The sequence below is a fragment of the Lissotriton helveticus genome, chromosome 8, assembly GCF_964261635.1.
Source record: "Lissotriton helveticus chromosome 8, aLisHel1.1, whole genome shotgun sequence".
Lineage (NCBI taxonomy): Eukaryota > Metazoa > Chordata > Amphibia > Caudata > Salamandridae > Lissotriton > Lissotriton helveticus.
In genome coordinates this window covers 1,038,492,420-1,038,515,106 of record NC_136069.1, presented here as the reverse complement: position 1 = coordinate 1,038,515,106, position 22,687 = coordinate 1,038,492,420, and the positions used below count along the sequence as shown (strand labels likewise).

The 22,687-nt window shown below is 47.7% G+C and overlaps 1 protein-coding gene across 2 annotated transcripts in view; it reads left to right on the top strand.

Moving 5' to 3' along the window:
* The window catches only part of MAP3K15 (mitogen-activated protein kinase kinase kinase 15), a 1,227,172-nt gene that overhangs the window by 852,811 nt on the left and 351,674 nt on the right, over nt 1–22,687 (top strand). For both annotated transcript variants that reach the window (XM_078657886.1, XM_078657885.1), the window contains exon 12: nt 22,358–22,407. In XM_078657886.1, coding sequence (XP_078514012.1) covers nt 22,358–22,407 — 50 coding nt within the window. The remainder of the gene's footprint in view (nt 1–22,357; nt 22,408–22,687) is intronic.

Sequence of the window (22,687 nt, the reverse complement as noted above, 5' to 3'; positions counted from 1 at the left end):
CCAAATCAGAACTTTACTGGAACCAAGGACGTTCTGCCTGGAAGAAGCGCTGCTGTGCTGCAGGAGGGACTGCACCTCACCTTTGTTAACTGCTCTGCTGTGCTGGCCTGCTGCCTGCTTATTGTTGTGCTGTAGGAGGGACTGCCACTTTACTACCTGCTCTGCTGTGTTGGCCAGCTGCTTCTTGCCTGGGAATGAGAGAGACTGGACCTGCTCTCTATATTCTTTACCTAAGTTTCTTCAAGGGCTTGTTGGCTTGCCTCCTGTTCTCTGGAGTCCAGGGTCACTAAGACTTCTTGTAACTCTCCTGGTGATGCTGGATTCTACCATCTGTGAGTCCTATCCTTGCTTGAGGTGCCCGCCTCCAGTCATGGGTCTCGGAAGTGGGTTCTGCAGCTTTTTATGCAAATATTGGTGCAGTGAACCCTGTGCGCCGATCGGAAATGACACAGTGCCCTCTGACGACAACATGGGTTTCGATTGCGAGGTTCAACAACAACGCAGCACCAAACCAAAGACGCTTCTGCGAGGCTCAACTTCGATGCAGCGGTGATCCTTTGACACCAACTAGGAGGCTTGACTGCAATGCATCGAGCCGACTGCATCAATCGGAACAAACACATCGAGTCTTCGACGTCGGCGCTTGCTTCATACAAAGGTACTTTTTCAGCGGACCCTGCATGATTCCTGTAGCCCAACTGTCTTCCATCACGGTCAGCCTGAACTGTGGATTTACACCGGTATAGCTTAATAACCTCAAGTAACCTTTTCAGCCCTATTGACTTCTAAGCACTGTTTTAGGATTTAATCTTTAAAAATTCATATCTTGGCTTCTACTGATTGGATTTTGTCTTTTTGGTCTTGTTTTCTTAAGCTAAACATTCTTGAATTCTACTGACTGGATATTGACTTTTTGGTCTTGTTTTACTCAGCTAAATATTCTCTATTTTTCTAAACTGGTGTGGAGTCTTTTGTGGTGTTTCCACTTTCTTACTGTAATTTAAATGTTGCAAAAATACTTTACACATTGCCTCTCTAGTTATGCCTGACTGCTTTGTGCTGAGCTACCAAAGGGTGAGCACAGGTTAATTTTGGGTGTGTATCTGACTTACCCTGACTAGGAGTGTGGCTCCTGCTTGGACAGGGTGTTTACACTGCCAACCAGAAACTTCTATTTCTAACAGCACCTGCACATCTAGACTATCAATCTACTGTCACAGAGAAACAAAACAAACATTGACAAAGACAATATGCCTGGCTTCAATGTACTAACTCCAGCAAACCCAGGAATGTACAAATGCTATTTGTATGCATTAGCACATTAAAGCGAGAACTTTGGGTTTAACCAGTGCTGGATAGAATACCTAATAACAGCCTGTTGTATACCACCGGCTGTTACTCATTGTTCTATGAGTGAACATCCAAACCTGAATCGCATAATATGTCTAAAAGTACTATATTTAAGATGATCTCTCTTTTTAATACTAATAAGTGACCCCTATGTAAACCTTGTAACCCACAAGTATTGTGCCTGGTATTGAAGAGTAACTGCAAACACAACAATGATGGACAGAATGTGGATCAATGTCACACATTCACCCCAGTCCAAAGATCTGGGCCCAAATCCATCGTTTTTCCACTCCACACCACCCTGGGTTAGACCATGGCAATATGCAAATCAGCGCTGACCCTGTGCCCCATGGGAACAGTCCAGTCCGAACTACAAAAGCCATGTCCTTCCCAGAACGGAAACAAGCATCCGAGGACCGGCCCGGTTTCGAGGTAACAACTCTCTTCAGCCCGGCTAGCTTGATTCCAGTGGTGTGGAGTGCCTGGGACTCACGTCTGAGCATCCCCAGTACACTTAGAGCGGTAACTGCAAACACAACAATGATGGACAGAATGTGGATCAATGTCACACATTCACCCCAGTCCAAAGATCTGGGCCCAAATCCATCGTTTTTCCACTCCACACCACCCTGGGTTAGACAATGGCGATATGCAAATCAGCGCTGACCCTGTGCCCCATGGGAACAGTCCAATCCGAACTACAAAAGCCATGTCCTTCCCAGAACGGAAACAAGCATCCGAGGACCGGCCCGGTTTCGAGGTAACACCTCTCTTCAGCCCGGCTAGCTTGATTCCAGTGGTGTGGAGTGCCTGGGACTCACGTCTGAGCATCCCCAGTACACTTAGAGCGGTAACTGCAAACACAACAATGATGGACAGAATGTGGATCAATGTCACACATTCACCCCAGTCCAAGGATCTGGGCCCAAATCCATCGTTTTTCCACTCCACACCACCCTGGGTTAGACAATGGCGATATGCAAATCAGCGCTGACCCTGTGCCCCATGGGAACAGTCCAGTCCGAACTACAAAAGCCATGTCCTTCCCAGAACGGAAACAAGCATCCGAGGACCGGCCCGGTTTCGAGGTAACACCTCTCTTCAGCCCGGCTAGCTTGATTCCAGTGGTGTGGAGTGCCTGGGACTCACGTCTGAGCATCCCCAGTACACTTAGAGCGGTAACTGCAAACACAACAATGATGGACAGAATGTGGATCAATGTCACACATTCACCCCAGTCCAAAGATCTGGGCCCAAATCCATCGTTTTTCCACTCCACACCACCCTGGGTTAGACAATGGCGATATGCAAATCAGCGCTGACCCTGTGCCCCATGGGAACAGTCCAGTCCGAACTACAAAAGCCATGTCCTTCCCAGAACGGAAACAAGCATCCGAGGACCGGCCCGGTTTCGAGGTAACACCTCTCTTCAGCCCGGCTAGCTTGATTCCAGTGGTGTGGAGTGCCTGGGACTCACGTCTGAGCATCCCCAGTACACTTAGAGCGGTAACTGCAAACACAACAATGATGGACAGAATGTGGATCAATGTCACACATTCACCCCAGTCCAAAGATCTGGGCCCAAATCCATCGTTTTTCCACTCCACACCACCCTGGGTTAGACAATGGCGATATGCAAATCAGCGCTGACCCTGTGCCCCATGGGAACAATCCAGTCCGAACTACAAAAGCCATGTCCTTCCCAGAACGGAAACAAGCATCCGAGGACCGGCCCGGTTTCGAGGTAACACCTCTCTTCAGCCCGGCTAGCTTGATTCCAGTGGTGTGGAGTGCCTGGGACTCACGTCTGAGCATCCCCAGTACACTTAGAGCGGTAACTGCAAACACAACAATGATGGACAGAATGTGGATCAATGTCACACATTCACCCCAGTCCAAAGATCTGGGCCCAAATCCATCGTTTTTCCACTCCACACCACCCTGGGTTAGACAATGGCGATATGCAAATCAGCGCTGACCCTGTGCCCCATGGGAAAAGTCCAGTCCGAACTACAAAAGCCATGTCCTTCCCAGAACGGAAACAAGCATCCGAGGACCGGCCCGGTTTCGAGGTAACACCTCTCTTCAGCCCGGCTAGCTTGATTCCAGTGGTGTGGAGTGCCTGGGACTCACGTCTGAGCATCCCCAGTACACTTAGAGCGGTAACTGCAAACACAACAATGATGGACAGAATGTGGATCAATGTCACACATTCACCCCAGTCCAAAGATCTGGGCCCAAATCCATCGTTTTTCCACTCCACACCACCCTGGGTTAGACAATGGCGATATGCAAATCAGCGCTGACCCTGTGCCCCATGGGAACAGTCCAGTCCGAACTACAAAAGCCATGTCCTTCCCAGAACGGAAACAAGCATCCGAGGACCGGCCCGGTTTCGAGGTAACACCTCTCTTCAGCCCGGCTAGCTTGATTCCAGTGGTGTGGAGTGCCTGGGACTCACGTCTGAGCATCCCCAGTACACTTAGAGCAGTAACTGCAAACACAACAATGATGGACAGAATGTGGATCAATGTCACACATTCACCCCAGTCCAAAGATCTGGGCCCAAATCCATCGTTTTTCCACTCCACACCACCCTGGGTTAGACAATGGCGATATGCAAATCAGCGCTGACCCTGTGCCCCATGGGAACAGTCCAGTCCGAACTACAAAAGCCATGTCCTTCCCAGAACGGAAACAAGCATCCGAGGACCGGCCCGGTTTCGAGGTAACACCTCTCTTCAGCCCGGCTAGCTTGATTCCAGTGGTGTGGAGTGCCTGGGACTCACGTCTGAGCATCCCCAGTACACTTAGAGCGGTAACTGCAAACACAACAATGATGGATGGACAGAATGTGGATCAATGTCACACATTCACCCCAGTCCAAAGATCTGGGCCCAAATCCATCGTTTTTCCACTCCACACCACCCTGGGTTAGACAATGGCGATATGCAAATCAGCGCTGACCCTGTGCCCCATGGGAACAGTCCAGTCCGAACTACAAAAGCCATGTCCTTCCCAGAACGGAAACAAGCATCCAAGGACCGGCCCGGTTTCGAGGTAACACCTCTCTTCAGCCCGGCTAGCTTGATTCCAGTGGTGTGGAGTGCCTGGGACTCACGTCTGAGCATCCCCAGTACACTTAGAGCGGTAACTGCAAACACAACAATGATGGACAGAATGTGGATCAATGTCACACATTCACCCCAGTCCAAAGATCTGGGCCCAAATCCATCGTTTTTCCACTCCACACCACCCTGGGTTAGACAATGGCGATATGCAAATCAGCGCTGACCCTGTGCCCCATGGGAACAGTCCAGTCCGAACTACAAAAGCCATGTCCTTCCCAGAACGGAAACAAGCATCCGAGGACCGGCCCGGTTTCGAGGTAACACCTCTCTTCAGCCCGGCTAGCTTGATTCCAGTGGTGTGGAGTGCCTGGGACTCACGTCTGAGCATCCCCAGTACACTTAGAGCGGTAACTGCAAACACAACAATGATGGACAGAATGTGGATCAATGTCACACATTCACCCCAGTCCAAAGATCTGGGCCCAAATCTATCGTTTTTCCACTCCACACCACCCTGGGTTAGACAATGGCGATATGCAAATCAGCGCTGACCCTGTGCCCCATGGGAACAGTCCAGTCCGAACTACAAAAGCCATGTCCTTCCCAGAACGGAAACAAGCATCCGAGGACCGGCCCGGTTTCGAGGTAACACCTCTCTTCAGCCCGGCTAGCTTGATTCCAGTGGTGTGGAGTGCCTGGGACTCACGTCTGAGCATCCCCAGTACACTTAGAGCGGTAACTGCAAACACAACAATGATGGACAGAATGTGGATCAATGTCACACATTCACCCCAGTCCAAAGATCTGGGCCCAAATCCATCGTTTTTCCACTCCACATCACCCTGGGTTAGACAATGGCGATATGCAAATCAGCGCTGACCCTGTGCCCCATGGGAACAGTCCAGTCCGAACTACAAAAGCCATGTCCTTCCCAGAACGGAAACAAGCATCCGAGGACCGGCCCGGTTTCGAGGTAACACCTCTCTTCAGCCCGGCTAGCTTGATTCCAGTGGTGTGGAGTGCCTGGGACTCACGTCTGAGCATCCCCAGTACACTTAGAGCGGTAACTGCAAACACAACAATGATGGACAGAATGTGGATCAATGTCACACATTCACCCCAGTCCAAAGATCTGGGCCCAAATCCATCGTTTTTCCACTCCACACCACCCTGGGTTAGACAATGGCGATATGCAAATCAGCGCTGACCCTGTGCCCCATGGGAACAGTCCAGTCCGAACTACAAAAGCCATGTCCTTCCCAGAACGGAAACAAGCATCCGAGGACCGGCCCGGTTTCGAGGTAACACCTCTCTTCAGCCCGGCTAGCTTGATTCCAGTGGTGTGGAGTGCCTGGGACTCACATCTGAGCATCCCCAGTACACTTAGAGCGGTAACTGCAAACACAACAATGATGGACAGAATGTGGATCAATGTCACACATTCACCCCAGTCCAAAGATCTGGGCCCAAATCCATCGTTTTTCCACTCCACACCACCCTGGGTTAGACAATGGCGATATGCAAATCAGCGCTGACCCTGTGCCCCATGGGAACAGTCCAGTCCGAACTACAAAAGCCATGTCCTTCCCAGAACGGAAACAAGCATCCGAGGACCGGCCCGGTTTCGAGGTAACACCTCTCTTCAGCCCGGCTAGCTTGATTCCAGTGGTGTGGAGTGCCTGGGACTCACGTCTGAGCATCCCCAGTACACTTAGAGCGGTAACTGCAAACACAACAATGATGGACAGAATGTGGATCAATGTCACACATTCACCCCAGTCCAAGGATCTGGGCCCAAATCCATCGTTTTTCCACTCTACACCACCCTGGGTTAGACAATGGCGATATGCAAATCAGCGCTGACCCTGTGCCCCATGGGAACAGTCCAGTCCGAACTACAAAAGCCATGTCCTTCCCAGAACGGAAACAAGCATCCGAGGACCGGCCCGGTTTCGAGGTAACACCTCTCTTCAGCCCGGCTAGCTTGATTCCAGTGGTGTGGAGTGCCTGGGACTCACGTCTGAGCATCCCCAGTACACTTAGAGCGGTAACTGCAAACACAACAATGATGGACAGAATGTGGATCAATGTCACACATTCACCCCAGTCCAAAGATCTGGGCCCAAATCCATCGTTTTTCCACTCCACACCACCCTGGGTTAGACAATGGCGATATGCAAATCAGCGCTGACCCTGTGCCCCATGGGAACAGTCCAGTCCGAACTACAAAAGCCATGTCCTTCCCAGAACGAAACAAGCATCCGAGGACCGGCACGGTTTCGAGGTAACACCTCTCTTCAGCCCGGCTAGCTTGATTCCAGTGGTGTGGAGTGCCTGGGACTCACGTCTGAGCATCCCCAGTACACTTAGAGCGGTAACTGCAAACACAACAATGATGGACAGAATGTGGATCAATGTCACACATTCACCCCAGTCCAAAGATCTGGGCCCAAATCCATCGTTTTTCCACTCCACACCACCCTGGGTTAGACAAAGGCGATATGCAAATCAGCGCTGACCCTGTGCCCCATGGGAACAGTCCAGTCCGAACTACAAAAGCCATGTCCTTCCCAGAACGGAAACAAGCATCCGAGGACCGGCCCGGTTTCGAGGTAACACCTCTCTTCAGCCCGGCTAGCTTGATTCCAGTGGTGTGGAGTGCCTGGGACTCACGTCTGAGCATCCCCAGTACACTTAGAGCGGTAACTGCAAACACAACAATGATGGACAGAATGTGGAGTGAGACATGGCCGTACAGTGAAATGGTCCTAAAAGCTATTTTCACTGTGTTGGGCCCATCTATCCTATGTAGGAAACCACAGTACAGATTAAAATACTAACAGTGTATCTCAATAATGAGACCAGCTAGAAAAGTAATTAAACAACTATTTTTAATAGTTATTAACAAATATTGTGAGCTCAGAGATTTTATAAATATAGAGGAAAAGTAACTTTTAGACAGTTTACTTTCCATGTCTGAATTTCCCGGAGGCAAATTCGCATTGGCTCTCCATCTTTTCCCAGCCAAGGATAAGCCTTGAATATGTATGAAAAAGGTGTAAAATCACCCCTATAAGCAAATAATAGACTGACCGGAATCAGCAGAGATGACCCCTCTGAACTCCACAGAATGTGCAGGGTGGTGGCTGTGGGCATCCTTTTTGACACTCTAGTGTCACATTCTGCTTGAGGTTCAAATGTTGTTTGACAGGTCTGCTAGGTTCATATATAACACTTAGGGAACACTTGGCAGAGAGAGAACAGAATACCAAGACAATTCTTGTGCCATTGGTGCCGAGCAGTGTCACCCCTCGGCCTCTGAAACACAAAGAATACGTGTACGTTTCCATACAATTACGGGTTGCCCCTTCCCTTCCAACCATGGGTACCTATTTATCTCAGTATTCCAGATTTCCTGGTATGGGATGCCTATGCTGGAGTTCGATCCCTTCCCATAGGCCTCATTTCTTTTGGCATTATTGAAATGAATGGCCCTACACTGGAATTCCATAATGGGGATCCATTTGTCATTGAATAAGACAGCCTCAAATACGTTAAGGGTCATCCAGGGACCACAGACATAAACCAAGGTGGGTTTGTTTGCAAACTGGAGTGGTGGCTTTGCTACCTTAAATAACCTCTTTTCTACGAAGTCTCAGGGCAAACAGAGTCCTCGCCTACAGTACCCAATCTGTGCATCCTGTCAAACTCTGTTTGAATGTCACTAGATTCAGAAAAAAGATACAGTACTGTGGGACTGGACTCGTGTCGGGTGATGTTTACTACTACTTTATGTGGTTCCACTCTACTGAGTTGTATCTTTGTTCTAATCCTACAAAGATACAAGTAGATGAGACATTTGGATTTCTCGGGGGCTGTAGCTTGCGGTAAGGAAAGTCTGTCTGCACCTAGAGTGTGGGGTATCAGTGAGCATATGTAACATGACCTGTTTGTGGTTTGAGTGCCCACAGTGGTCATGTGTTGATACAATGTGTTGTGTAGGAGCGAGCTGTGTAGTGTGTGTGGAATGCTAGATTGGATTCAGTGTATGTGTCCGTGAGGTGCAAGAGGTCCCTGAACATGAAAGGCAAGTCTGTCAAAGCGGGTTTCATGGTACTGGGCATATTTTGGGGATTTACAGAGTACATGAGCACCCTGGCGAAGCAGAGTCTGCACAAAAATACACGGGTACATAACTTAAAATACATTTGTAGGCTGTAGGACACAGATGGAGCATGGCAAAGCTCTCACTCAAGTGTATCAGCTACTCACTGATGCCAGTTTAACTTTGAATGCCAAGAAATGTGAGTTGCAAAAGACAAAGTTAAAATTATTTGCCATATCTTTTCTGATGGGGGCATGATACCAAATCCAGCTAAAGTGCAAGCGCTGTCAACTGCCAGTCCCCCACAAGAAGTTTCCATGTTACGTACATTCCTTGGCATGGCCAGCCTTCTCTCTAGATACATACAAGCCTTTGCCACTGTCAGTGCACCTTTAAGAGACTTCACAAAAAAGCATGTTTCTTTTCTTTGGTCATATGAATGCGAACAAAGTTTCCAGAAAATCAAGCAAGCTATTGAGACCACTACTAAAATGGCATACTTTGATCCAACGCTTGATACTGAGGTTGTTGTTGACGCTAGCCCTGGCGGGTTGGGCGTCATCCTTGCGTCGAACAGCGGGCACCTAACAGCTCAAAGATGTATTCTGGCATATGCATGCTGAAGTTTGTCCCAAACTGAACGTGCTTATTCACAACCTGAGAAAGAAAGCCTAGCAGTGGTGTGGGCTTGTGAACATTTCCACATATTCTTGTATGGGAAGCCCTTCATGCTTGTGATCAATCGTCAAGCATTGCTGACTATCTTTGGAAATCCAAAAGCAAAAGTGCCTTCTCTCATTAAACGTTGGGATTTGTGATTGCAAGAGTATACTTACACCATCATGCATTGTTAAGGGAAAGATCAGAACCCTGCCGACTAATTCTCATGTGTGCCTCTACAATGCCCTGACACTCATTCTAAGATGTCACTGCCACAAGTCAAGACAGTGGCATGCTAAAACTGAAAGACATTATCACGCATCAGTCTTGGTACCAGCGTTCTTAACCTCTTACCAGTCACAGCGAATATCTAAAGTCTAAGATGATCTGTCCGTTACTCAGGAAGGTATTATTCTAAGAGGTTAGAAAAATCTCATTCCAGGTAGTCTGCAACAACATATTATTGAAGTGGTTCATGAAGGACATTGTGGAATTGTTGCCACTTTACAAGTTCTCCGAGGTCTGGTTTCCAGATCTCAATGAGAGAGTTGAAAGAGAATTAAAGGCCAGTCATCTATGCAACTGTCTGTCATTGAAAACCACTAAATACTGGTTAAACATGTCAAAGTTGCCAATGTATACATGAGAAAGAATTGCAGTGGACTGCTTCAGTCCTCTTGACAACGGGCTTAAACTGACAGTGATCGTTGATGAATATTCCTGCTTTCCATTGTTTGTAGATTTCTCATCTATCACTCAAGAATGTGTCTTTGAGAGATTAGACAGCATCTTTGCGACCTGGAGTGTGTTATGAAGTTAGCAGGCTAGTGGTTGTGGGTGGAGCCCAGGGGTGGACAGGAAGAGGAGGGGACGGACAAGGGAAGAGGCAGATAGAGTAGGGACAGGGGAGAAGCTGGTTGCAAGAGAATAAAGCTCCAGTATCATAAAGAACTGTGTCTGTGGTTATTGGTAGCAGGATGCTACAACTGGCGACGAGGGTGGGATAAGAAAACCCACAACCCACAGCACGTCGTGAAACACCCTGTCCCGAGCAGCAGTCGAGATCGAGCTGTTGAATGTGACTGAGCTGCCGCCCAAACTGAAGAGGCCATCAGCAGGCGACTCGGCCCCTCTGCTGACCGTGAGGGAGCCGAGAAGAGTGACTGAGAGATCGCTGAAACGCTCGGTGCCAAAGAGAAGTACTTCGCGCTCAAAAACGCGAATCACGCCGGAAGCGTGTAACGTGAGTGGCCCTCATGAAGACAGGAGTCGGGAGCCCAATCCGACCCTGTTATGCCCCCAGAGACTTGGAATAGGTGCCCAGCGGTGGGAGAATCTGTCCCTGAAGGACCGGCTGAGGAGCGCGACTGAGCGCCGGAGAACCAGGGTTCGAATGCCCGTGATCGAAAAAACCTCACACCCGATGCGTGAGATTTGGCATGGTATCGGTGCCGAGGCACGCGAAGAGTGCAGTGTAAGGCGGGAGCCCACCCCAACCTCACCTAGTGGCTGTGGCAAGCAGAGGAAAGCGAATTCTGGTGAGTGCTGTCCCTAGAAAGTGCCTGGTGAAGAGCTGTGACTGAGGAGAGCAAGCCTCGTGGATGACTGGTGGCGGCCATCTTGAAGTCAGGCATCGGGGAAGGACATCCCTGTGTAGTGTGAAGGCGGCCATTTTGAAGTCAGGCACTGGGCAAAGAAACAAGCATTGGCACCAGAAAAGAAACAAGCATTGGTAAGTAAACACGCATTGGCAAACAAACAAGCATTGGCACCAGAAAATAAACAAGCATTGGCAAATAAACAAGCAGTGGCAAATAAATAAGCATTGGCAAACAAACAAGTATTGGCCAAGAAACAAGCATTGGCACCAGAAAATAAACAAGCATTGGCAAATAAACAAGCATTGGCCAATAAATAAGCATTGGCAAACAAACATCACATTGAGGCAAATAGGAAGCGGGATACGCATAAGACAACATGGTGTCTGATGACGAAACTAATCCGCCGCAACCAGACGATGTCAAGCCCAAGGTTGCAGGTGGGTCGCACCTGCGAGCACCCGAACCTCTCAAAGTGACCACTGGGGGAAGCATGGGTCCCAGATGGCAAGAATGGCTGGAAGAGTTTGAAGACTACATCGAAGGATCGGAAGTGACTGTGGACAAGAAGAAGTTGATTGCCCTGCGCAACCTGGCGGGGCGGGAGATAGTCAAAATAATCAAGGACCTTCCTGCTGCTGAGGCGGATACCTATGACAAAGTGCGTGACGCATTGAATAAAAGATTTCTTCACAAGAAAAACGTAGACTACGAACGCCATACATTCCACTCGGCTCGTCAAGGGAAGGAAGAACCCATGAGTGCCTTCATGATGCGCCTGCGGAGACTAGCCAAGCATTGTGAATTTGATAATTTCTCAACAGATGCTGCAATAAAGTCACAAATAATAGATGGATGTCACTCCGACCAACTGAGGAGACGACTATTGAGAAAAGAACATAGCCTAGATGATATAGAGGAGATGACACGAGTCTATGATCAGGCAGAGGAGTATGCAGCTGATATCGAAACGGGGCACAAAGGGAGTCGCGAACAAGTGCGGCGTGTGCACGCCAAAAGTGACAGTCGAAGGAGTTCGAGAGACAGACAATGGAGGTCACGCCCGCCCTCTCGTCAAGACCAGTCAAAATATCAGCGGAGAGAGCCGTGGAAGAAGGAGCGAAGACCAGAGAGAGTGAGGAAATGTTACAGATGTGGGTATGATTACCCCCATGTGGATAGCTGCCCTGCCATGGGTCAGAGATGTCGGAAGTGCGGTCGAACTAATCACTTCGAAGTGATGTGTGGGGAATACAACAAGGAGAGACGAAGTGGTGCCACAAGGACATCCCAGTCTGACGCACGAAGCAGTACTCCGAGATTGTCCCGGTCCGACACTCGAAGACACCATGCGTGAGCTGTCCAAGAACAGACTGAGCAGTCCTCTGGGTCGTCACACTCCAGCAGAGAGTCACGGCGGTCCAGGTGGGAACGGAGGTCACCATCCAAGGAATCTAGACCATCATCCAGAGACTCAACATACATCATTGAATACCTGAACCTAGCTGCAGATCCGGACCAACTGAAGACATATCCTCGGTTGGACATCACAGTTGGCAATCATGATACAAAGTTTGTATTGGACTCCGGTGCATCACTGAACTATATTCCGGTCACCGAATATGAAAGAATGAGTCCGCGTCCTCCTCTGACATTTGCACCAGTTAGAGTCTTCACGTGGATGGCTAAGAAGCCACTTCCCTGCCTTGGAAAGTTTTCGACGACCCTCAAACATGACAACACAACCATATCAACGGTCATCCATGTTATCAAGGGCCCAGAAGCAGACTGCCTACTGAGCCTTCCGACAGCTGAACGTCTTCACCTAGTGGAAATCCTTTTCAAGGTTAGCGGCAACCAAGATGTAACCCGTCAGTTTCCCAGACTATTTCAAGGATTAGGCAAATTGAAAGACTGCCAAGTGCGGTTACATATCAATGAACAAGTCAGACCCATCGCTCAACACCCTCGACGGGTACCGTTCCATCTCCAGACCGCTGTTGAGGAAGAACTCCAGGATCTGCTAGCTGCTGACATCATCGAGCGCACAGATGGTCCAACACCGTGGGTGTCACCAGTAGTTATAGTACCCAAGAAGGGCACGGCCAACAAAGTCAGACTCTGTGTGGACATGCGCCTGCCCAATACTGCAATCGAAAGAGAACGACATCCGGGACCACATTTGAGCGATATGATCTCCGCTCTCAATGGGGCAACAGTGTTTTCCAAGTTGGATTTAAATAAAGGCTACCATCAGCTAGAACTAGATATAAGGTCAAGATACATCACCACTTTCGCAACCCATCTGGGGTTGTTCAGATATAAGAGACTGAGTTTTGGAGTTTCCTCCGCGGCCGAAATATTTCAGGAGGCAATTCGGCAAGTCATCCAAAACATTCCTAACACGCTCAACTATAGCGATGACATCCTCGTATATGGTTCTGATCTACGAGAACACGATATCGCACTCAATCGTGTTTGCCATGCTTTATTGGAGGCAAACCTGACTCTAAACAAAGAGAAGTGCGAGTTTCACCAGGACACACTGAAATTCTTTGGTCATATTTTCTCAGGCGCTGGCATGAAACCTGATCCTGACAAGATTATGACTCTGAACAACACCAAGAGCCCCCAGGACGTCAGTGAACTTAGATCGTTCCTCGGCATGGCCAGTTACTGTGCTCGCTATATCAGGGACTACGCGACGATCAGTCATCCCCTCCGCATCTTGACCAAACAAGGTCAACCGTTTGAGTGGACTCCTCAATGTGAACAATCCTTCAAGGAGATCAAGAAGGCGGTGGAATCTGCGGATCACCTGTCATATTTTAACCCACAAAGAAAGACTGAGATAACTGTGGATGCCAGTCCTGTTGGGCTTGGAGCCATCCTGGCACAGTATAACAATGACTCAGATCAACGTCGTATCATTGCATATGCGAGCCGTAGCCTGACTGACCCGGAACGGGCATACTCGCAGCCCGAGAAGGAAAGTCTTGCCGTAGTGTGGGCATGTGAACATTTTCATGTCTTCATATACGGTAAACATTTCACTTTAATCACAGACCATCAAGCTCTTGTCACCATTTATGGAAACCCACGATCCAAGATGCCCCCGAGGATTGAAAGGTGGGGCCTAAGGCTACAGGAGTACACATTCACCATTATTCAAAAGCCTGGGAAGTCGGAAAACCCGGCTGACTACATGTCCCGGCACCCACTTGCATTGTCAGCCTCCACGTCGTCTATCGCGGAAGAGTACATACATTTTGTGACCGACCAAGCCCTACCTCCAGCTATCCCCATGGATACCATCCGAGAGAGTACGGCCCAAGACGTCGTCCTGCAGAAAGTCCTTCGCAGGGTTCAAAACAACAGGTGGAGACATGATCCTCAGGATGAAGAGACTGATCCCATTATCAAACAAGAAATGCAAGCCTTCCGGCATGTCTGTGGTGAACTGTCAGCCACCACTGATGGCATACTACTGCGAGACCGGCGGATCGTAATCCCCACTCAACTAAGGCAAGGAGTGGTTGCCCTTGCACATGAAGGGCATCGGGGGATTGTGTCGACTAAACGTGCGCTACGGGAACGAGTATGGTTTCCGTATCTCGATCAACTGGTAGAAGCTACCTTGAAGGACTGTCACCTCTGTCAGCTCACAAGCAAAAGTGATCCTCCAGCACCACTGCACATGACCACCCTGCCACCTGGAGTGTGGCAAGAGATCGCCATTGATTTCTATGGACCCCTGTCATCGGGCAAATATGTGCTGGCCATCATTGATGAGCATTCTCGATATCCCATGGCATACTTTGTACCGTCTACAAACGCCTCTAGTACTCTCAAAGTACTTGATGAAGTCTTTGCAACATGGGGAGTTCCCACGAAGGTGAAAACGGACAACGGACCCCCTTTCAATGGGCAAGACTTCGCAGCATTTGCGAAACACCTGGATTTTCATCATCGCAGGATCACACCCCTCTGGCCACAGGCCAATGGAACAATCGAGAGATTCATGGCCACACTCAAAAAGACTTTTCAACATGCTACCGCGGAGGGTAAAGATCTACAAGTGGCCCTTAACGAGGTCCTCCGAGCTTACAGGACAACTCCTCACGCAACGACTGGGCAGTGCCCGGCGACACTCATGCTGGGACGTCCCATGAGGAATCGCATTCCAACGTGGGAAGGGGCTCTGCGAGCATCATCACCCGCACGAGACCATCAAGAGATGATGATAACAGACAAGCGCAGTAAAGACAGAATGAAGTCATATGCAGACCGCCGGAGAAGAGCGAGGTCACTGTCCTTACATGAAGGGGACCATGTTCTCGTCAAGCAAGAACAGCAGAGGAAGACCGACTGCCCGTTCAAGGATGAACCTTTGCTGATCACGAAAAAGAAAGGAACTATGCTGACCGCGGAATCGGAGCAGCGGCGAGTCACGAGAAACATCTCGCATTTTAAGAAATTATCACGAGATACCACTGGAACCATGATGAGTGAAGTGGACACTCCCAGTTCAGAAGAACCACATTCAGTTGGTCGCGAGAACACTGGTCCGGCCAATGAGACACTGAACAATACTAGTCCGCGAGCCAGGTCGCCACGGCCTCATCGCGACGCACGTCCACCCAAAAGACTTATTGAAGAAATGGACTGAGAAGTCAGTGTGTTTGTCTGTTTTGTTACAAAAGGGGGAGATGTTATGAAGTTAGCAGGCTAGTGGTTGTGGGTGGAGCCCAGGGGTGGACAGGAAGAGGAGGGGACAGACAAGGGAAGAGGCAGATAGAGTAGGGACAGGGGAGAAGCTGGTTGCAAGAGAATAAAGCTCCAGTATCATGGAGAACTGTGTCTGTGGTTATTGGTAGCAGGATGCTACAGAGTGTTCCTCCGATCTTTAAGTCTGACAATAGCAGACCTTTCAACAGTCAAGATTCAGAGACTTTCTCAGTCATCTTATTGTGAAGTACCAGAAGAGTACCCCTCTTTGGACACAGGCTTTTGGCCTTGGCAATCTTTTCATGAGTACTCTAAAGAAAGCTGTCCGGTGTACTGTCCTGGAAAAGTTTAACCTTAAAGCTGCCTTAAATTCCACTCTTCAAGCTTACCGCTCAATCCCTCACTTGACAACAGGTGAAAGCCCTGCAACCTTGATGTTCAGGAGAGCCAATAATGAGGAAGAAACATGCATGAAAGATTTGGATTGTAAGAGGAAAATGAAAGCCTATGCGGACAAGCGTCGACATGCAAAAGATGTCACCTTCACTAGAGGAGATCAAGTTATTGTTCGTCAGCATAGAAAACGAAAGTCTGATGCTCCTTTCAATGCTGAACAATTTCATGCTCTGACCAGAACAGGACACATGGTTATTGGCCAGAATCCTGGGAAGTCCATTATGCGAGACTCCTTGCATTTCCGGCATGTGGCTCATCGCTCATCAGGCACTGATGTCATTATAAAGATTGAGTCTGAAAGGATAAGTGAAGAACCCCTGACTGCTGCTGTTTCCTCACCAACACCAGTCATGGACATTTCTTCTGCCTGTCTCCAGTTTCCGAAGACACGGTTCAGGGCGTGTGATCCAAGCACCACGAAGACTCATTGAAGAGCTCTAGTTGAATTCATGTGTAAAACAAATTGCAATTTCTTATTTAAGAGAGGGGGAGGTATAGTGTCGTGTGAGTCTGTAATGATGGAACTTTTATGGCTCCTGATGGACTCCGTAGAACTGTGACGTAGGCATTAGAGCATAGTGAATTGAATGCAGGTTTAGAACATTGGGCTTGCAGTTACACACAGAAGATTAAAGTGTTATACTAAGCTCCATTTGTGGCGTAGTCACTGGTGAGTCCCCTGGCTGGGGAGGATGCTATAGTGAGCATAATGAGTTCCACACAATCCTCAGGTGTGACAAAGGTTTGCAGCACAGAATGAAGCACCCAAATTGCCAATTCAGCTTAGTGAGTTACTCACACACATTCAGCTTAGAGTGACACACTACATGCATATTCAAGGGTGTAAAACACAGAGAACCATTAATGGACAGCTCAGGATTGGGAACACCAAATGGCATTCTGAGATCCATAGGGAGGGAAGAGTTACTAAAGTACCTGGGGAACATCTGTCAAGCCAATGCTGACTCTGAAATGACTCTGTAATAACATTTGAGGAAGAAATGTGGGGTCTCAGTAACTGATCCTGCCTCTATCCCATCAGGGCATTGAGGTAGAATGTGGCTATTGGGCCAGCACTGATAAGAGCTGGGAAAACTGTGTTGTGTTATGTCTCAAACAGATCCACCTCACACTGGGACAATCATTAGATGCTGCTCAGAAATCCTTGCTTTCAGCCATGTCTATCCCCATAAGATACTGGTAGAGGAAAGAGACGGAGCATTAGGTTCTGCACACTTCCTATTTACCTCAATATGATCACATCCACCTAGAATCTTGATAGAACACAAATTGGATGTATCCTATGAAAACCTTAGCTTGAAGGAAAGAGTGAAAAGGGGTAGCCTAAGACAATGTTTGCGACTCCTACCACCTTGCTTGCGATCCCTGGCTGTTAGTTAGCCTCGGCAAGCACTCTGGTGGCATAAAATCAGCAGCAGTGTGAGTACCGCTTGATTGCACTGCTGTGCTGAAGCCATGATGACCTGCAAGTTGGGCCTGGGTGGGGGAAAGAACTTGCCTTACTTGTTGTTATGGTGACTCCAGGCCGGGCCAGCCGGTGCAGTCCTTAATTTGATACATTGTATGTATCTGCTGCGGACCTGGGCCAGGAAGCTAAGCGAATGAGCATGAAGCGAGTGCATCATGGCTGGGCATGATTGGACAGTGACTGACTACACGTGCTGAAGCTAGCAGCACTTGTGGGTAAGTGCAAGCAAGAGCCTGTTGCACACTACCTTAGCTGAGGATGTGGTGCCTGGTAATGGATGTGTAGCACCGTGTTTGGGACTGCTGACCTGGTCCCAGGGCCATCAATCTGGTAGCACGCAAAAGCACCACCAATGATGAAGGCTCCGGTAAAAATTATTGGGCAGCCCCCAGATGGCAGTAAGATCAGCGATGACATGGCGCAGTCTCGGAGTTGATTCAGACTCACGTCTTCTGCATGGGTGTAGGGTGTCAAGACTGCACAGTGACTGACTAGAATCAAGTTTGGGACCAGGCCATAAGTGAAATCGACTCAACTAGAATCTCAATTTTCCGACTCCCATTGTGGTGGTGCCGTTCGTTGTGACCCCTGCAAGTTGCAGGCCCTGGGTAAACCTCTAACAGAAGCAACAAGTAAAGTAAGATAAGATTATCTGTTTTTGGAGTTGACCCAATATTTTCAAATGCCCTGCTTCAAAACTTCAGAAATTATTATTAATGAGCCCACATTTCAGGTTCAAACTTTCTTGTGGTCCAGCGAGTGTGTACGTAACATGAATAACACATTTATTGCCATCGTTTTATGTTGAGCGCTGCATCCATGTAGCAACAGCACGCGCACTCTGGTCAGTGTTTGTGGACTGGCCAACAAGTCATTGTCTATTTTGAACAACACCAAGGCTGGAATACACTGCAAAGTTTCTTCTATATTCAGCAGCATCCAGGCAACAATAAAAGTGTCACGTTAACTCTGGTGATTTATTAATGTACCTGCTGGAGAGAGATGGGAGAAGGTAGTGCAGAGGGTTAATATACTTGCTGCAAACGACATGCACTGTGCATATCAAAGAACAGCAGCCACGGTCGGCAGTAGGAGTTCCTGCAGGGCGGTGATGTGGGGAGGGGGAGGGGTAGGGTGGGGGGTAGTAATGTAGGGATTATGGAGTTTAACAGGTAAGTAAACATATAAATGAATAAAATGAATTTCTTTGCTTGCACTGCATCACCAAATGCGATGCAGTGCGCGCAACGGAATTCATTTTATTTATTTATATGTTTACTTACCTGTTAAACTCCGTAATCCATACATTGCTAACCCCCACGCTGCCCCTCGTCCTCCCTACGTCACCGCCCTGCAGGAACTCCTACTTCCGACCGCGGCTGAAGAACAGTATTTATGTGGATAGCGCTGTTGATTACTACTTTTGACACCAAGATTCTGTTCCTACTGTGTGGTTCATAAATTACATTTGTAATCTAGCACATTGTGGTATGAACTGCCATCTAAGTGCTGCATGCAAGCTGCGTGTTAGAAAATGATGTTTTTTCCCCACGTTTTCGATCCTGATGTTGCTCAGAAAGCTTTGTTCGTGTAGGAATAAATTCTTATTATTAAAGTCAATCCCAAACACTGTCTTATGTTCGGAATTGTGAGTTTGTGCTTCTCAAGACCAAGCGCTCTTAAAAAGTGCCTAACAGTATGGATGACGTGAATCCTACACTCTGTAGTCTCCTTTGACGTATGTAACATTTTCTATACACTGATTTACACATGTATGATTTATTGTCTCTGTATGTGTGTGATTGATTTTGAAAATGTCAAAAGTTTTGCTTTAGGAGCGGTAATTAATGGAGTAAATTTTAATTGCATACCGTAACATCTGCATTTGTAAAGCAAGCATTCATGTCTTTGGGCATTCTCGCTGTTAGATAATATGTTTGTTGCTGGAAAAGTATGCTAATGCATAACAAGCGCATTATTGATCAACACAAGTACTGTACCAGTGATGTGCATGTTTTCCGTAAAATAAATTAATGATAATAAACCTGGAAAGGTTTGATGGCTCCACAGTTCTAAAAGTATGTATACCATAAAATGGTGGACCACATTGAAGGATAAAACTGTAAGATTGTTCTCCCTAGCGGGAATCAACATGCCACCCACCAATGAGAACAGGCCTAGAAGAACTAAGAGGCCTATTAGGATGGCGGACGGACCTGCGTCCGTCCGCCACCCCCGAGGTGGAGGGACCGTCCGCAGGGGCAGCGGCGGGCCCTCTGTTGCAATTAGGATGTGACCGCCACCCTGGCGGTCACATCCCGTATCTTTAACCTTGCGGCGGGTGCTGCTTGAAGCAGCACCCGCCGCAAGGTTAAAAATGCATGATTTGCATTTACATGCACCATGCGGCAGGCACCGTGCGGTGCCTGCCGCTTTGTGCATGTAAATGCAGGGGGGTACCATAGGTACCCCCCATGTGCACCCCCACCCCGCCTTCACCCTGGGGGCCCGCAAGGGGCCCCTGAAGCAAAGTTCCACATGCTTTTCCATGGCGGAAAAGCCGCCACGGAAAAGCATGTTTCACCACACATCCTAATTTGGCTGACGGTGTCTTGCAGACACCGCCACCAAATAGCGCTCATCATCCCGCGGATCAGCGGAGGACTGACCTGCCGTCCACTGCTGTTCCCAACGTCATCCCACCGCCATCCTAATCTGGCGGTGGGTATTTTCTGTCACCGTGGTGGTGAATCCGCATCCTCCGGGCCGGCGGTAGCTTCCACCGGCCCGGAGGATGCGGATTCACCGCCATCATAATCGACCCCCAAGAACTCACTCAACATCTTTCTGTGTAACAACCAACTTATAAAATCCATGCCTCACCTACTGCAGACATGGCAGAAGTGTGGGCCCTGAAGAGCAAAGTTCCCTAGAATGAATTTTCAATTCAGCTGAAAAATTAAGGCTTGAACTTCTCTCCTTCCTATTGTTTGATCAGTATGCTGAGGGCGCGGGAGACTGCCATCTTTATTAAGAGGGTAATGTATTCAAAAAGCAGAGGAATGATGAATGGAGTGGGCAGATTACACTTCGGATGACTTTACGATATTCCACATGTGTCTCCTTTCACCCAGCAGGGCAACTAGGAGCAAACCCACACGTTTGTAAAGAATCCAGATTTTCTGAAGAATTACACCATAAACATGTACTGAAAAATGAGAAATTCTACTGGTCTTGCTGGAAATTAAGCTTGTGCTATGCTGATCATACCAACTGTCAGCAGCAAGCATTTGATTTGCTGAGCCACCTGCTCACACTTTTGTTTCTAGTAAATGCCTACATTCCACACTAACCTCTAAGGTAGACAATAACTGCAGAGCCTTGAATGTAAGGTGAACCAGACTAAGAAACCCTTTTCAGTGCTTCTTATCTCATTATGCCCCCTTTTTTCTCCACCTCATTTCTTAGTTGCTCTACTGGGAGGTTGTGCTTACAATGTACAGAAGATTAAATAGTTGTAGATGTGGGGAGAAATCAGGGTTGAATGGGATTAAATCAATGGTTCTCCATGGCAACTGCTCTGAGAATAACCTCACCCCATTTAACTTATTTCAACCTAATTCTACACAAGACCAAGCCTTACATGTAGAAGTTTACTCATTCTTTGCCGTGAATGAAAAGCAGATCATCCTTGAAAACAGCCAGTTGCTGATGTGTTTGGACGTCAGTACAATGCAGTGAGGAAAATGTGTTAAATGCCTGTCAAAAAGTGTCAGGAAACTCATAGCATTCGTGCAGCCATGTTGTCATTGTAGTTAGGTAGCATTATGTCCTCCGGGAATCCATGGTACTCATGGATCGGTGAACTGTGTGGCATGGCATTTATTTTCACAGTTGATCCAGGGGGACAGCCTATGTTACAAAGGATGCAGACCAGAACTGCAAAGTGTCCTTCTATAGATGGGGGGATGTTGAGACATGTAATCTTTTCTAGCTCTCTGACGAGTTGGAGGACTGCATCGGGCAAGCATGCAATGATGTGTGTATGTTTTGACTATTGCTTTTTTAGGCCATCCTCTGCTTTCGGGCACCATCCCTGCAAGTGCATGTATCTCTAGTGGAGCATTGTGAAATTATACCTGCTTTCCAGTCTGGTCAAGTCAGCACCTTTCAGATCACACAAAGGTGGTATGGAGCATACTACCTGACATCCCAGCACCCAGTTCGCCCAGATGCACTACAATAAATGTGGTGCATGATGACACTTAAAAGTCTTGTTTTCAACATTGTTAGTGCAGCCTAAGCTGTATATCTCTAAGCACTTGTTACAAAATATTTGTCCTTAACAAAGGCTGGCCATTGCTTAGTTTGTGCCGGTGTACGCTGGTGGTGGGGACTGCATTGGCACGCATTTTTGCAGACTGGGACTTATTTTTCATCAATCATATTGTGATCCAAGAGCAAGAGAGAGAAAGACAAGAAAGAAGGAGGGAGATAAATACAGGTAAATTGTGTCAATGGGGGAAAGACAAAATGAAAACAAGCCAGTTAGAGTGCGATAAAGCGGCAGGAAGTGAACGTTGGAGGAAGAAAGAGGTATAAGGTGATATTAGGACTAGTCAGCTTGTTAATGGGCAACTCTGGCATTCTGCAACAGGCTCCTAACATAGCCTTCTGTACATGCATATTCTTTTTTTTTACCAAAATAATTACTTCGCTTGGGCAGTCTTTCTGCCCTTTCTCCCTACTAAACAATCTTGCTACTACCAAACCACACACATCTTGCTTGAGGGATTGAAATGCCTGATAGTAATCCCATCCTAGGCTATTAATGAGCTCAAATAAAATATATGTTTCCAATTCTGAATTGAAATTGAGCTAAAACTATTTTTTTTTCCAGAAAGGGATTCATGAATGGAATTTTACAGCTTCCTCCATCAGAGGAATAAGGTAGGCCTATTTCCAAAATAATTGTTCTTACATTAAGACTAAATTTTAAACTACAGAAATCCTGTTTTTGTAGGTGGAAAATTAAAATGTTGTATTTGTTCCACATCTGTTGATCAGTAAAATGTTTATTCATTAGGACACTAGGCCAATAATCTTTAGAGAATTGTTATGCCTGTTAAATGGACCGCCTCTATTCAGAAAATCTGTTATTTGTTGGAGTAAAGTAGTTTAAAAAATAAGAAACTATGAAGGGCGAGGCTTCCCATTAGACTGAATGCTG